This window comes from Acomys minous (genome assembly GCF_964271855.1).
Source record: "Acomys minous genome assembly, chromosome: 7".
Classification (NCBI taxonomy): Eukaryota; Metazoa; Chordata; class Mammalia; order Rodentia; family Muridae; genus Acomys; species Acomys minous.
This window is the reverse complement of record NC_140488.1, coordinates 83,461,139-83,476,761: the sequence shown is the minus strand read 5'-3', so window position 1 is coordinate 83,476,761 and position 15,623 is coordinate 83,461,139. Positions and strand designations below refer to the sequence as shown.

At 36.4% G+C, this 15,623-nt stretch overlaps 1 protein-coding gene across 1 annotated transcript; it reads right to left on the bottom strand.

The window, feature by feature from the left end:
• Positions 1-12,056: 12,056 nt before the first annotated feature.
• On the bottom strand, positions 12,057-14,196 carry LOC311601614 (melanoma-associated antigen B5-like). The gene is made up of 3 exons (XM_084789166.1): positions 14,081-14,196; positions 13,354-13,446; positions 12,057-13,239 (listed from the first exon to the last, which is right to left on the bottom strand). Exons 2-3 carry the CDS (start codon positions 13,389-13,391, stop codon positions 12,195-12,197), a joined length of 1,083 nt encoding a protein of 360 aa, XP_084645292.1. The 5' UTR covers positions 13,392-13,446; positions 14,081-14,196; the 3' UTR covers positions 12,057-12,194.
• Between the last annotated feature and the right edge of the window lie 1,427 nt (positions 14,197-15,623).

Genomic DNA, 15,623 nt, shown 5'->3' with positions numbered 1-15,623 from the left:
AGAATCTTTATAATAATAAAAACACCTTTAAATGCCATATTCTGTAGGTCTCTAAGGCTTTTGAAGACCCTATTTAATTATTTTACTTCATATATCTATAGAATCATCACTATCTATTAGACCTAGTGTATATATTCTTGGGATAAAATTAGACTAGTTTTTTATATGAGCATGATTTGTATCAGTATACAAAATTCAATACCATTGAATTAAAAAATAACCTTATTTGTGAGTAACAATTAGGGCCTTGAGATGAGGAGTAGATTCAATAATCTACCTTTTTTTCTATCCTCCCTCTATATTTCTATATCCGCCCTTTCCTTCTTTTCAGCTCCTATCTCCTTACCTACAAAAGAAAGATAAAGGAAAGGACATATGTCCCTGAGTCAAACCTAGAGTCGTCTCTGTAAAAGACCAACAATACTTGTACCCAACTCCCAATGAAAATAAGCATCTGTAGACCAAAAGAGTAAACAGAAACCTATACAACCCCTCTTAGAGGAAATGGGGTGTCATTCTCTTAAGGTTTCTTCAGGCTGATTCAAATCAAATAATTCCTTTGAAGTCCACCACACACACACACACACACACACACACACACACACACACACACACACACACACAAATTGGGGAAAATGGTTAAGTAGGCCAGGGATAGCATTTGTGGTCCATTTTTCATAAGTTGTGAAATTCCGGGCTTAATAGCAGTCCTGTGTGGGACAGTCAGAACTGCTGGACCAATTGGGATCAGAAAATTTCTACAACACTGTCCTGGAAGCTGTCCTGTTCTGATGGGTAACTGAGGTGCCTGCGGCTGGAACATGAAGGGTGCAGGATGTCAGCTTGCTGAGAAGAATGAATCCTTTCAGGTCTGATCCAGTGTGTGTGTCCAGTTCTTTTGTTCTGAAAACATAACTTCTCAAAAGCGTTATACAGTTCTAACATTGTGATGGTATGAGGTGTGCAGAAGTAAGACATCTGCAAATCTTCCTTCATGCCATACTCAGAATGGCCTCTAATTATAAGTCACAGAGAATCTGTGCCCAACATGAAGCCTTGTCTATGCATAAACCTTCATATCTCAGCTAGTCTCAGAGATATTCCTGTGTAGTGGGATTAGCAATATTAGTTATCTGCTTGTTCTGCAGTTTGATTTCTTTCCATCATGATTGAAGGCCTCTCCATCATCACCTCCTGATTACACTCCCTCCTTCATAACCTCTTGATCCCATCCCCTCCCTCATCTCCTTTCCCTCCCTCCCCTAGTCCTTAGCAAGGGGAGCCCTCCTCCCCTAACATTTGACCTCAGCTTATCCAGTGTCCTCTGTACTACCTGTAACCTCTTCCTCTGTGACCTGGCAAGGCCACCGTGCCAGGGAAGAAGTGAACAACATTAGGAGGCCGGAGTCCATATCAGAAGTAGCCCCTACTCCATATATTGTGGGACCCACAAGGAGACTGTGCTGCCTATCTACTACATCTGAGCAGGAGGTCTAGGTCCACATCCTACATGGACCTTGATTGACTCATCAGTCTCTGTATTATAATGTCTAGAAGCCAAAAAATTATATGGGAAAAGATAAAGATATTTTCAAATATCAAAAACAACAAAATATTTCACAAATTAATCCACAGGTTGGAGAATAAATGAAAAGGAACTTGACATCTGCTTAATTTCTATAAAATAGAAAACGTTCTAATAAACTGACAAGAAAAATACATTTGGTACAGTAGAAAAAGTATAAATAGACCTCATTGAGAATAAGTTCTAAAAAGCCAATAGGCATGTGAAGGAATACTCAAAGTCATAATAACAATGTACTATCACACTGTATACCATAAAAGCAAATATTGGTAATGACTGAGAAAGAAGTAACTTATAATTGGTAGTGTTTTTCATTTTGTTGTTTTGTTTTTGTGGCTTTTTTGTTTTGTTTTGTATTAGAAAAATTCTTCCTATGTAGCCATAGCTATCCTGGAACTCACTTTTTAGACCAGGCACGCTGACATCAAACTCACAGAGATCCACCTCACTGTGTCTCTTAAGGGACAGGATTAAAGTCTTGTACCTTCAGGCCAAATTTACCACTTAAAATGTGTAATTTTAATGAGGTACTATTGCATGTGGAAAAAAGCAAAGTGTAGGTATGTGTATATACTGTGACATAATCATTATAATATCAATCATGACCAAAACAAGTCAAATTATGTACAATGATATGTATGATTATTTATGCAGAACAAGTGAGGCTTCAGACTATGGTATATTAGTCATCTAGCAAAGTCCTGGCTTAGTTACAAGCAGACCTTGGGTACAATTCCCAGCAGCAACAACAAAAGAAAAACCATAATTAATAGTGATGTTGATTGTGATCCATTGATTGAAGAACTCACGACACTCAAAAGTGTAGTAGAAATTTTAATCACCTAAAAACAAAGTCAGAAAATGTATACAAGAATACTGACTTTAACTTTCTATCATGAATGTTAACTGAAATAAATATTGTTACTTTAAAAGCAAACTCTAATATAAATATAAAATCCAAATGTATTTAGAAAATTTTAAAAAGGAAGTCCCTGATTAACACTTTTCCCCAGGTGCTAGAGACTATATAATAATTCATACATTTCAGTTGTTCCTACTTGTTATTTTAATTTTGGTAGTCCAAATAGATCACTATTTGAAGGGAAGGGGGTTGAAACAGGGTTCTCTGTGCAACCTTGGCTGTACTGGACTCACTCTGTAGAACAGGCTGGCCTCAAACTCACAGTGATCCACCTGCCTCTGCCTCCTGAATGCTGTGATTACAGGCATGCATCACCACACGCAGCTATATCTCAATATTTTTATGACTTTAACATAGTTATATTTTTAATTCACTGCTGATGTTTTAAAAATGGAGTTCACATGCTTATTTCTTAAATTTTGGAGGACTCTTATATCTTAGTTTAGTATTTAATCCTTCAGAGGTGTCAATTTAACTATCTGAGCAATTTGGAGAATAATTTATGCTTAAACATTAGTTCCTATGACAGTAATAAAAGCTTTGAAAGCAGTAAAACAAAATGTGCATCAGATAAAATTTGTGTTAAAAGAACAAAGGAAACTAACATCCATCGAAAGAATTTGTTAGCAATTCAAAATCATTTATACTAAAAGAATTGGAATTAATTTTCAAGTTCAGATTTTTGTCCCAAAATTGATATATGTAGATTGCTTAGCATACATATTTTTTAAATCTTAACACTGTAGGCCCAAGGATAAGAACTATAATTTCTCAATGATTTTCTTAAGTATTTTGAGTATATTACATCTTTATTACACTAAAAAATTAAGCAATGAAGAATTTGAAGTTAACCTTTTTTATATTTTTAGTATCCTTGTGCATTTCTCTCATTCTATGTATTTTTTCTAAAATTTTAAATGTTTCTTTCATATAGAATTCTTTCAATTATGTGGTTTGGAAGGACATATACTGATATATTTATCTAGTGGTTGGAAGAATTGACACAAGTTTCCATGTGTGAACAATTACAAGAGACTGGATCAACACAATAACACCAAATATAATAGAATGCCATGACATCAGTGAGTTTATTTGGCAACTACCAAGCATGTATTAATACTGTTTAGAATACTGAGGACAGACTTATTTAAAATGGAGGATTAATAGTATTTAACATCTTTTGAACTTTCAAAGTATGTATTAACAATTTAAGACCTATTTTGGACCATTAACAATTAATGGTTAAGCCAATCAGTTTTGGCACATGCCTTTAATCAGAAGGCAAAGGAAGAGGGATCTCAGAGCTCAAAGCCATCCTGGACTACAGAATGGGTTCCAGGACAGCTAGGTATACACAGAGTAAACTTGTCTCATAAAACCAATATGTATAATATAATATGATATAATATAATATAATATAATATAATATTTAATATTATAATTATTATAGATACATTAAAATATGTTAATTTTAATTATAACTAACATTATATTAGAGTTTTTTCAAGATAATTTGGTATATTTATGGTGAAATTAATGAGATTAAGTGTAATATTTTAAATTTTATTTATTCACTTTACATCCTGATTGCAGTCCCTTCTCTCTTCTGGATTCCCCTTCCACCCTCTTTCTCCTTTTCATCAGAAAAGGGAGCCCCCTCATGCAATCACCCAGCATATCAAGTTACAGAAGGACAAAGCACATCCTCTTCTACTGAGGCTAGACAAGGCAGCCCAACTGGGAGAAAGGGATCCACAAGCAAGTAACAGAGTTGATGTCAGAGATAGACTGCACTCCACTTGCTAGGGAATCCACATAAACACCAAGCTGCCCGTCGACCACATTGCCATAGGTGACTTACGTCCAGTCCAAGCATAGCCCTTGATTGGTCCTTCATTTTCTCTAAGCTCCCTTTGGCCTAAGTTGGTTAACTCTGTTGGTCTTCTTTTGGAGTTCTTGTCCCCTCCGGGTTCTTCTATCCTCCCCTCCCCCAACACACACACACTCTTCCATAGGACTCCAGGAGCGCCTCTGAATGTTTGGCTTTAGGTCTCAGCATCTGTTTCGATCGCTCCCCTGCTGGATGGAGCCTCCCAGAGATACTCTGCTAGGTTCCTATCTGCAAGCATAGCAGAATACTGTTAACAGTGGTAGGAGTTGGCTCTCTTCTGTGGCTTGGGTCTCAGGCTGGGCCAGTCGCTGGTTAGACATTACTTCAATTTCTGCTCCATCGTTATCCCTGCACTTCTTGTGGGCAGAGTTCGAAAGATTTGTGCATGGGTTGATGTCCCCTGTACCTCCACTGAAAGTCATGCCTGGCTAGGAGATTGACACTTCCATCTCCATGTCCCCTGCTGCTAGGAGTTTCAACTAGAGTCACCCCCATATCCTCACAGGAGCCTCCTCTGCTGCAGCTCTCCAGTTTTTCTCAGAGATGCCCTGCATCGGTTTCTCTTCTCTTGCCAGAGCCCTCTCACCTCCCACCCTTGCTCTCCCCACACTTGATCCCCATCCTTCTTCCTCTTCCCTCACTCTCTCCCACTCAGTTCCCACTCTTCATCCACTTCCTAAGTCTATTCTATTTCCCCTTCTTAGTGGGATTCAAGCACTCATGCCCCCTTGGGTCCTCCTTGTTACTTAGCTTCTTTGGGTCTGTGGATTGTAGTATGGTTATTCTGTACTATGTGCCTAATATCTGCTTATGAGTACATGCCATGCATGTATTTCTGGATTTGGGTTAGCTCACTCACATGATCTTTTCTAGTTCCATACATTTGCCTTCAAATTTCCTGTTTTACTTGTTTTTAATAGCTGAGTAGTATTCCCATGTGTAAATGTACACATGGTGCATTGATCATGTACCTCTACTCTGTTGTAACTTATACCCCTATCTTTCAACTTCACTGGGGCAAGACCACTGCTAGTTAATAATAATAATAATAATAATAATAATAATAATAATAATAATAATAATAATAATAATATATTTGTGTGTATCCTCAATATATACATATATATTGCATAATTTGTTATTTTCAACAGTGAGATAATTAGTATTCCTCTTTCTCCACATTCCTGTCACAATTTGTGATCATGATATCTTGATGATTGTCATTCTGACTGGAGAGAGATAGAATCTCAATGCAGTTTTAATTTACATTTGTGTAACTCAGGATATCAAATACTTTTTCAAGTATTTACTGCTCACTTCTATTCTTTCTTTTGAAAATCCTCTGTTTAGTTCATTGGTTTATTTATTTATTGTGTGAATTGCTTTTAAATGTTTAATTCTTTTCTTTATATATCCTGAATATAAAATCAATGCCCAATATATAGTAGTAAAGATTTTTCTCCTTTAGCAAACTCTGTCTTCACATTTGGTTATTATTTATTTCTCTGTGCAGAAATTTCCTAATTTCATGTAATTTTATCTTTAAAATCTTGGTATTATTTCCTGTGTTATTGCAGTCTTGTGCGGAAAATACTTGCCTACACCCATAGCTTGAATTATTTTGGCTCTAGCAGTTTCAGAGTTTCAATTTTTAAATTTAATTGGGCTGAATTATGTTCATGGTAAGAGATGCAGATATAACTTAACTACTTTACAGATGGATATGTAAGATTAGTATCACTTGTTAACAATATAGAGGATAGTTTGGGATGCAAAGCAAGATCCTGTGTTTCATAAAGCTAACTAAAGAAAAAAATCATAGTATATGATTTGGGCTTTTTTTTCTCTTTTAAAGGATTAATCTAATAGGATCTCAATGAACACTCAAAATAGAAAACCAATTCATAAATAAGTTGGTTATTGTTTAAAACCCTATTATTTGAAGAATTATATTCTATTTTCCCCTAAAATCAGCAATATGGAGCCATTGATCATCCCTATTTGGACAACTTGTGGGGAAAGAATGAGTGAATTGTGAAACACTTCAGAGACACAAAAGTTCAGTACATGAAGCTAGAACTCTAATCATCTATTCATTGAAAGGCTGGCCTTTTTCATCAGCACACAGTTCTATTTTCCAATGTCATTAATAAATTTAAAGTTTAAATAGCCAAATTTTAAGGTTTAAGTTCAGTAATTTGCAGTTTCCTAAATGGGCTGTCCTTGGAAAATTCAAATTCAGCTACTGCTCTACTAGAGTTACATGATTGTGTCAGCATTCTTGACAGTTATTTCTTTTCAACTGACACTCTTGTCTACAATATCTTACCATCATCTTTGTGATAAAAGAGTTCTTAGAAACAACATTCAAAGCACACTTCAACAGCGTTGATAGCACTAGAGAAACACCTGTTGCAATGTCAGCCTTTCCTCACTCCATTTTAGGTAGCAAAAGAAACAAACAAACAAACAATGTCTACCAGTTTAATTCCTATGGACCAGTTGTAACTGCCACAGCACAAAAACCTACTGAGTAGGAAAAAGTCAGATTCCTTTTTCACCCAAAACCACTAAATGACAGTTACAGTACCTTTAAAGTCAGTTAGGTTGGAGAGGGTCCTCAGGACAGTAGATAAGGATGGATAAGGCAGTTTATGGGTGGGACCTTGATTTGTATCCTCAGCAATAAGCTGAAAATGTCTCCTTAGTCTTAACTTGGCTGGAGGCAAAAATCACAACACCATTTAAAGCTTGTGTTCCCTGATTCCTAAATAATTTGGGATCACCTCTTCACAGGGGAGAATGTAACACGTAGGGCTTTATTCTTTCATTAAAGCTCCCTGTTGCACCATATAGCTGCTTCTCTCCCATTTGGCTGACCTCCATCTTGCCTTAATTCAAACAGCAAGGTTTTTTTTTTCCTCTGTGTTCTATCTTTCTTCACCAGGTTGCTGTCAAGACTTAAGGCTTGCACATCGAGGATATTTCTTTTAAATTCAAACTGTCCAGAAATTCAAAAACTATTTTTCCTTTTATTTTTTTAATTAACATATTTTATCATGTTTATATATGTGATTTTCATACATATTTCATAGTGGTTGGTTTTCCGTCTATCTCCAGTTCTTCCTGCTCCCTTTAACTACTAGTATTCTTCTTTTGGCTTTGTTTTATTGTCCTACCTATTTGCTCCTCTTAAAACCTTATTTTTTCAGACTCAAGAATCATTTTTAGTTTCCTGGATTTTATTCATTTTTAAAGCCATCTGGATACTACCAAGATGCACATATTTAAAAGACACTGGGTTTTGCATATAAGAGAGAACACAGTATCTTTATTTCTGAGCCTGGGTTACATTACTTAATATAATGCAAGTTCCTACATTTATAATTCATAGAGACAAATAAGCCTATAAAAATGGATAAAGAAACTTATACCCAGAAACTATTTAAATGATCTAGTAAGAAGGTTTGAAAAAATAGTGAACTAAGAAGACATAGCAAAGAATGCAAAGACTAAAGGATGGAGGAAGGAAGAAAGATTTCTATTAGTAACATGTCTCATGATCTGCAATCCAAACATGATACACATACATTCTGGAAGAGGACCACCAGAGAATTGACATGTTCTATTTCAGTGTAGTGTTTAGAGAGATTCCACAGAGATCACAGTGTAACATTTAGAAGAACATGTGGTAAAGAACTGGCCATCAAGTCAGGCTCCAGATTTATGGTCCAGGTACCAAACCATCGAACTCTCCAGAAACGGTGATTTCCTCAGAGCTTACTTTAAATTCCTTGGAAATTTCTTGTTTAATCACCCGGAGAGCCTTGTTCTCTGTATTTTTGGTGACCTGAAACTGTCCTATCCTCAGACCAAGCTCTTACGTCCTTTATACCAACCATAAAATAAGATAGTGCTTCTATCCATCTAACATTCATGCTTGTGCTTCTGAGCTATATAAAGTAGCTCATTGAGGTATCTTCATCTAACTGCTACACATTTCCTGATGCAAATGATGGATTATTCGTTTTTCCTTTATTATTTGAACTAAGGCTCATATTTTTATTTACTCTCATCTTCTTGAATCCCTTGAGTTAAAAATGAGGCCACAGCATCAGTGCTTATTAAGACAGAGTAAGACAATAATATTCTCTCTCCCCCCCCATCTCTCTCTGTGGGGGCCAGCTATTTCTTCAGAGACATTCCCCAACTCAGACTAGGAATATGGCTTCATGGGACAGACTCTCCTCTGAACTTGCCCAAGCCTGAGAACCAGGATATGATTTCTTGAGTGTGGTTGTACTCTGAGATTAAACAAAATTGCAAACAAGGATATAGCTTTATATTGTGGGTGGGGTTGTTATCTGTGAGCAATGTTGAGATTGAAAACAAGGGCCTAGCTTTGACAGGATTAGGGAATGCAGGTCTCTCCTCTGATATTTTTTAGCCTGAGAACCAGGATGAGGTTCAGGGGTTGCTATAATCTGAGAAAGGTAGAAATGGAGAAGAGCATAACTTAGGAATGGTTCTGTCCACTGAACCATCTATTGTAAAAAAGATGGAGGAAGGCATTTTTCTTAAGTAAGGCCATGCCTTAAAATAATTATATTCCTTGGAGAAAAAGAGGCTTTCTGTAAGGAGGACCAACACAAAACAATAGTATAACTTGTGATAGGGCTTTTTTCAGAGTACAGAGGTATGGTTTGTACATGAAACAGTGGCCTCTTCATAGATGGATAAAGACTGAAAATTGGGGTGAAGTTTTGGGATGGGGCTCTCTTCTAAAGTAAACATTTCTCTCAGTCTCCTTTGAGTTCCTCAACTTGACTCTGACAGGAACCAGGACTTGTCTCTTGAGTTTTGCTTTGTCAAGTGTGTTAGGAAAAAAAACTTCATGTCTTTGATAGTCTTTGATAGAAAGAAGTAACTGTTATAACCAAGGAGAAAACTCTGGAAAGATATTGATTGCAAAGGCTACATCTCTGGTACCATCTCTTTCCTGGAATATACAGTAACCTCAACTTATACATGATTTTGCATTTTATACTAGTTTGAATTTTAAGCTACTCTTTATGGTAACCTACCTTAAGGGATAGATTCATAGATTTTATTTGTATGAGTCAAACTTGTAGATGGACTGGGTATTTTCAGTCTAAAAGTTAACCGAAGTCTCTGCATTGCCTTCTACATGATTGTGTATTCTTTCTTGGTAATTATCCAGTTTATAATTATAGCTCCTATTTCAAATGAAATATCCTAGAAAAAAAGCTTAAACTTTTGCATAATATTTAATAGTATCTCTGCTATGAAAACTGAAATGCCTACATTTCCAAACTCATAGGAAATGGGAAATCTGAAAAAACATACTAAAGATTTGCTATAGAATGGGAAATGCTATCAGATAAAACACATACTCATCTACTCTTTATCTATCACATAGACTCAATCATTTGGGTTGTTTCTACTCTTAGATTTAATTCTACAAAAGAAGCTAAATGACATTATTTTGTAAGCTAACCTCAACATATTTGTGTTGTTATCAAATAAGTCTTTACTTCTCTGATTTATTCATATCTTTTATATATTTTGATGTACTTATCATTGTGGCTATAGATACATCCAATGTTTTAGCATGTTTATTTTCATTATTTGAGATACATTTTGGAATAATAAGGATAAAATTGATTACATATCTAAAAGATTGGCTTTATTGTGGGAGGAATTAAATAGCATGAGCTCTAGATGAATTTAGAGGAGGAATATACCTTAGTTCATAAGAATATGAGAACTTTGTTGGACACTTTTCATCCAGTTGAAATCAGTGAGCTTTGATATGGAGTTAATGCTTATTTTTCTCCAAAATTCATATGTGGGAACTGATTTCTTTGATTTTGGTGGAATGAAACTCAGCCAATGTCTTGTATATACTAGGCAAGTGCACTGTCAGTAAATAACTTCTCCAGTCTTTTTGTTTTAAAATTTTTCAGTGTTTATAGATTGTCATGGTAATTTACCTGGAGGGACCTTGAATGTGCTGAGTAGGTCAAGCAAGCTTCAATCCTATAATCCTTTTGTGTCAGCCTCCTAAGCAGCTTGATTCAAAGTCTATGCAACTTTAACCAGCTTACATGGTTAAAAAACAACCTTTAATGAAAATAGTATTAAGGAAGGCTTTTGGAAGTAGATTGTGCTTGAATGTAGCCATGTGGGTGAAGTACTTACATTGGAATTAGCACCCAAGTAAGAGCAGACTGAAAATTCTTTTGTCTCAATCTCTAAACCATGTGGAGGAGCATCAAGAATGAGGTAGTCTGCAATGGGGACTTTATGAGGTACAAAATATGCTAATACTTTAATCTTGGAGATACTAGCCTCCAGAACATCAGGAAATAAAAACTGTTACAGAAATATCATTAAATAAAATGTTTTATGGGATAATTATATTCCTGTGTATGTCTGCCATGATGACTAGAAAACATTTTGTGCTTAATAAATGGCAGATATAATTATTTTATCCAGTCAATTCAGCCCTATTATATGGTAGCTTTTTTCAACCAGGATAACTATAAGAAAATCAAAGACACACAGATAGTACTAAAAGATTCTAAAATGGGCTTTAGGACACAAAATTACATTTTTCTTACACTTTCACTTGTTATATAATTTGAATGTGGCAAATTATCTTACACAATCAAATCCTTCAGTATATTCCCCCTACCTGTCTACCCAGACTACCTTTATGTTCATTTTTACTTATAAAATCTGGCCAACCATTTGAAATTTACAAACTACCCTCAATTAGTCTTCGCCAGAATGCCTTTTCAATATAGTGAGTTGTGGTTTCTCCCGTTTGATAATAAGATAAATATATTCAGCACTTAGAAAGAAATAAGATGCTCCTGGTTCCCTAGAGGAAAGGATTTGTTTTGTAAAGGAATTTTTCATAGAATGAGAGTATAAATGAAAACTTTCACATAGACCCTTTTAATGTCTTACTGCTTTCATCAATGGCATAGTAGTGTATAATATTTGACCTTGATTATAGGTCTTTTCTTACAGTTCAGTTTTCCATTTAAATATTTTTTCTCTCAACACTGGAATGCATAGTCCCGAAGTCTGGCCTCTGTTAACCAGTTGCTCACCATGGTGCATAATTTCTAATTATATCACACTGTATTGCTTTGAAATTTCCTAAAATTCAAACTGTTTTGCCTTAAGAATTTAACCTTCAAACTGTTTCTTCCCACTCCCGTGAAAGTTACAGAGGGACATCTAAATATTTTTCTTCTAGCTTCTGTTTCTAAAATTCTACGGGCAAAAGCTAGACTTACTTCTCTGTATCTCAAAAAGCAGATACAGAGTTGATACTTGGCCTTATAAAGTATACTGAATGGCCAAGTGCAGGGGTGCACACTTGTAATCCCAACATTCAGGGAGACCGAGTCAGGCATATCTCTGTGAGTTCAAGGTCAGCTTTGTCTACAAAGCAAGTCCAGGACAGCCAAAGCTACACAGACAAACCCTGTCTAAAAATAAAAATAGGGCCTAATTTCTTAAGATGTAATACCTTTTAATATTTAATAATTTAAACCTATCAATGTATAAAACATTTAATTTTATGTAACAAAAGACGAAAACAGACGAGTTAAATACTCACTGGACATTATTTATTAATTGATATTTCATTCCCTATTATTTTGTTTTTCTTGTTTCTTGTTTCTAAGAAAAACTCAATTGTGACGTCGTATTTATTTGCTGGAAGGTAAAGTCTCGTAATTTACAGAGGTGTAAGAACTCTATGTATTTGGTGATGGTTTGGCCCTGGCTCTTGCTTTAGTGCCAGGACTGGATCCAGCATTTTCCTTGGATTTCTGAGCTTCTTCTCTCAAAGTTGATGAACATACTACTGAGAAAATACTAGGTTTAGTGGAAGTGCCTTTAGACATAAATTCCAGGACTTTCATCTTGGTAGATTCAGTACAAGCTTTTGGACCCCATAGGAACTCATAGCGTGGAGGATCACTGTTGGGTATCTGCTGGTACTCCAAATACTTCAGTTTCACAAAATCTTGAGTGATGAGTTTCCGCGGCTCTCTATAGATGAAATGTTTCCTCCCTGGGTACACTTGCATAATATTCAGGAATTTCCAGACCTCCTCCTCATCAACAGAGGTACCTTTCATTAAAATCATAGCCAGCATAGTCAAAAGAAGACCAGTTTTGGGGAAACCCCTCCCAGGACAAACCCTTCCTTTATTGGGGAGTTCTAACTTGCTGACTACATCATAAATGTGATTATCTGGGTCAATTTCGACTACATTAACTGAAAACGCAATTTCAATATTTTCAGAAGCTCTCTTAAATATCTCATCAAATTTGTATAGGTACTTTGGGTTGATAACATTTAATAAATCTTTTCTGGTAACAGGTTGCTTCATTTTATATTTGTAGAGTACAGTCTGCTCCACTAAAGTCACATACATTTCTAGGCAATTTTTGCATGCATTATCACAGCAGGGTTGATATTCTGAGGAAACTAAGTTCCTTCCACAACAGCAGTAATTGCCCTTATCCAATGCTTTATCATCATCAGAAATAGCGACGGGAGACGGTATACAGGAAGGCCACTCAGTGTCACTACTTGATTCAGAAGCAGGTAGCTTCTCAGTAATCCGCTCAATCACAGCAGAGGAAGAGGAGGGTGGCTTTTCTTCCACTGCTGCACTCTTCTGTGCTCCCTTGTTATCCTGAGAATCATCTCCTTCATGAGGGCCTTTCTTTTGATTGTGGCTCTTATTCTTCCGACGTTGCTTATTCTTTTGACTCCTGGGCATGGTGGCTGCAGTAAGAAGGAGTTGTTAGGAGCATAAGTAAGAGAACAAGAGATGAGTATCTGATATATGAGTGATATTGGTGGGATGTATAGACATTCAGCATGCAAACTATACCATATCTTTTAAGGCATATCGCATTTGCAGTGTGCTGTGGTGCATTTTAAGGAATCCATTGTGGTGCTGTCCACCCAATCACCCTGATGTATTCAGAAACCTGAAAAAGAATAGACATTAGTTTGCTTCCTGTAGGCAGTGCCTCAGTCATCAGCTGGTGGTAGAACTTGGGAACCATTTGTTTTTCTGTTGCTCTCATGATAAAACTCCTTGGATACTAAGACAAGGAAAGTAAAGGGGTTCTTTAGTTTGTCATTGCCATTCAGAAGAACTCTGTAGTACTAGCTCAGAAGAGAAGATTTCCTGTCTTGGACTCTCTGGGGGTAATTAGAGCTTTTTAAGAGTCATTACATGAGCACCAAGATCTTAAGGACACCTATATTCTCATTTCAATTGTGGCTTCCCATTAAGTTTACTGATATCACCTCAGCTCACTTGCTACAATAGTAATGAGGGTTAGAGCTTCACAACCCCACTCTGAGTCTCCAAGGGCAGAACCTAGATCAACGTTAGATTGTGTTATACCATTTATTTAGCTGCTGTAAACTCTCCCTTCAATCATCCCTTTCATGTCTGGTATGGGGTCAAGCTCATTTTAACACTTTGCTCTCATAGTGAAGACAGAACCACTCTGAGCTCCCCATGGCTGAGATAATAAGAGGTTATTTGCTGTCTATTCCTGTCCCATCTCTCCAGAGGCAGCTAATAAGGGATAGAGTCAATGAAATACTCACTGTTAAGAAGTATATGATTCTCCTAATTGTCAGAATACAGTCAGTGGCCTCTGAACAAACCTAGCAGAATTCGTAAGCTGAACTCTTAGGCCTTAGCAACATACACGAAAGCTGAATCACAACTCCCCTTGTGTCACAATAGGAGAAAATATGTCATATCCTGTCACTAATGCTCAGGAATTCTGAGACTTCCGACAGGGTGGGACTTTACATGGTCCTCTAAGTTCTAAGGGCAGAGGGTGGCCTAAGGCCTTACTCAGAACCATATCACCATAATGATTGTCAGAGACTGACTTTTTTTTCTTCCTAAGTCTTCTTGTCTGGTCACATCCTTCACTTTCTGATAGCAGAGTGTCAATATTGGCCAAGGTGACTCAATGAACATAAGATTAAACTCTCCAATGTCTTAGTTTTCTGAGATCTAGGACCTTCAGAGTAGTCATTCTGTGTTTGTTCCTATTAAGGAAGAAGACACACACACCCATTTTTAGTCCTAAGTCTCAAAATCTCAAACCAATATTTTTATTTGATGATTCTCTCCCTCCCTCCTCTCTCTCCTTCCCCTGCCTCTCTCTCTCATACACACAGAACTCAACCAGGCATGGTGGCACATTCCTGTAATCCCAGTACTCAGGGAGTTCTGTGAGTTCGAGGCCAGCCTGGTCTATAAAGCGAATCCAGGACAGCCAAGGCTACACACGGAAACCCTATCTCAAAAGACAAAAACCAAAACAAAACAAAGAACTGAAATGCCACATTTGTGGCACTGTTTGGGTAGGTTATGCAGAGGTACTGATTTCCTATAGGAAATTTCTCACTGGAGACAGGTTTTGAGAGTTTTTGCCTTACTCCCACTTCCAATTTACCTCCACTGTTTTTTACATTTTCATGGAGATAACATCTCTGGGCTTCTGATACTTGCAGTCATGCCCTTCTCCCTGATAAATTCTTCCTCCTTTGGAACCATAAGCCAAAATAAATTATTTTCCTTATATTGGTTTTGGTCATGGTATTTTATCACAGCAGTAAAAAAGTAATTAATATGTTACTACGTAAATTTATTTTTAATTCAATATAAAAATAAACAATGAAATATTAAGGGAGCCATGTAATGCTTCTTTGTATAAATCTAAGGTTTAAATCTGATTAAACATATTCATTTATGGTGAAATCATTCAAAATAATTTCTTACAGCCTTTTCAAATTGCAGTTAATCACCCTACCATGTAAGAGCACACCAGAGCTTCTTATACCTTTCTAACTGGAACTTACTTCCCAGTAATCAGTTTTGCCTGGTCTGTTCCTTCATGCTGTCTGGATACTATCATTCTACTAAATATAGCCAATACTTGAAGATTTTATAAATGAGTAAAATAATGAAAGAAGATGATCACAGCAAGATGCTCCTCCAATTTCACACCACACATGTAGAACACAACTCTTATGCCATTCAGAGACCTGGACATTGAGCAATGGGATGATAGCCTAATAGCCTGACCTCACCCTTTCAGAGAAAAAAAAAATTTCTCTCCATCAAGATGAC

Bases quoted from the DNA above. Each gene is read 5' to 3' on its own strand.
- LOC311601614 (XM_084789166.1), bottom strand. From the start codon at position 13,391: ATGCACCACAGCACACTGCAAATGCGATATGCCTTAAA. The intron at 13,240-13,353 runs AGATATGGTATA...CCTTCTTACTGC, and splicing joins CAAATGCGATATGCCTTAAA to AGCCACCATGCCCAGGAGTC.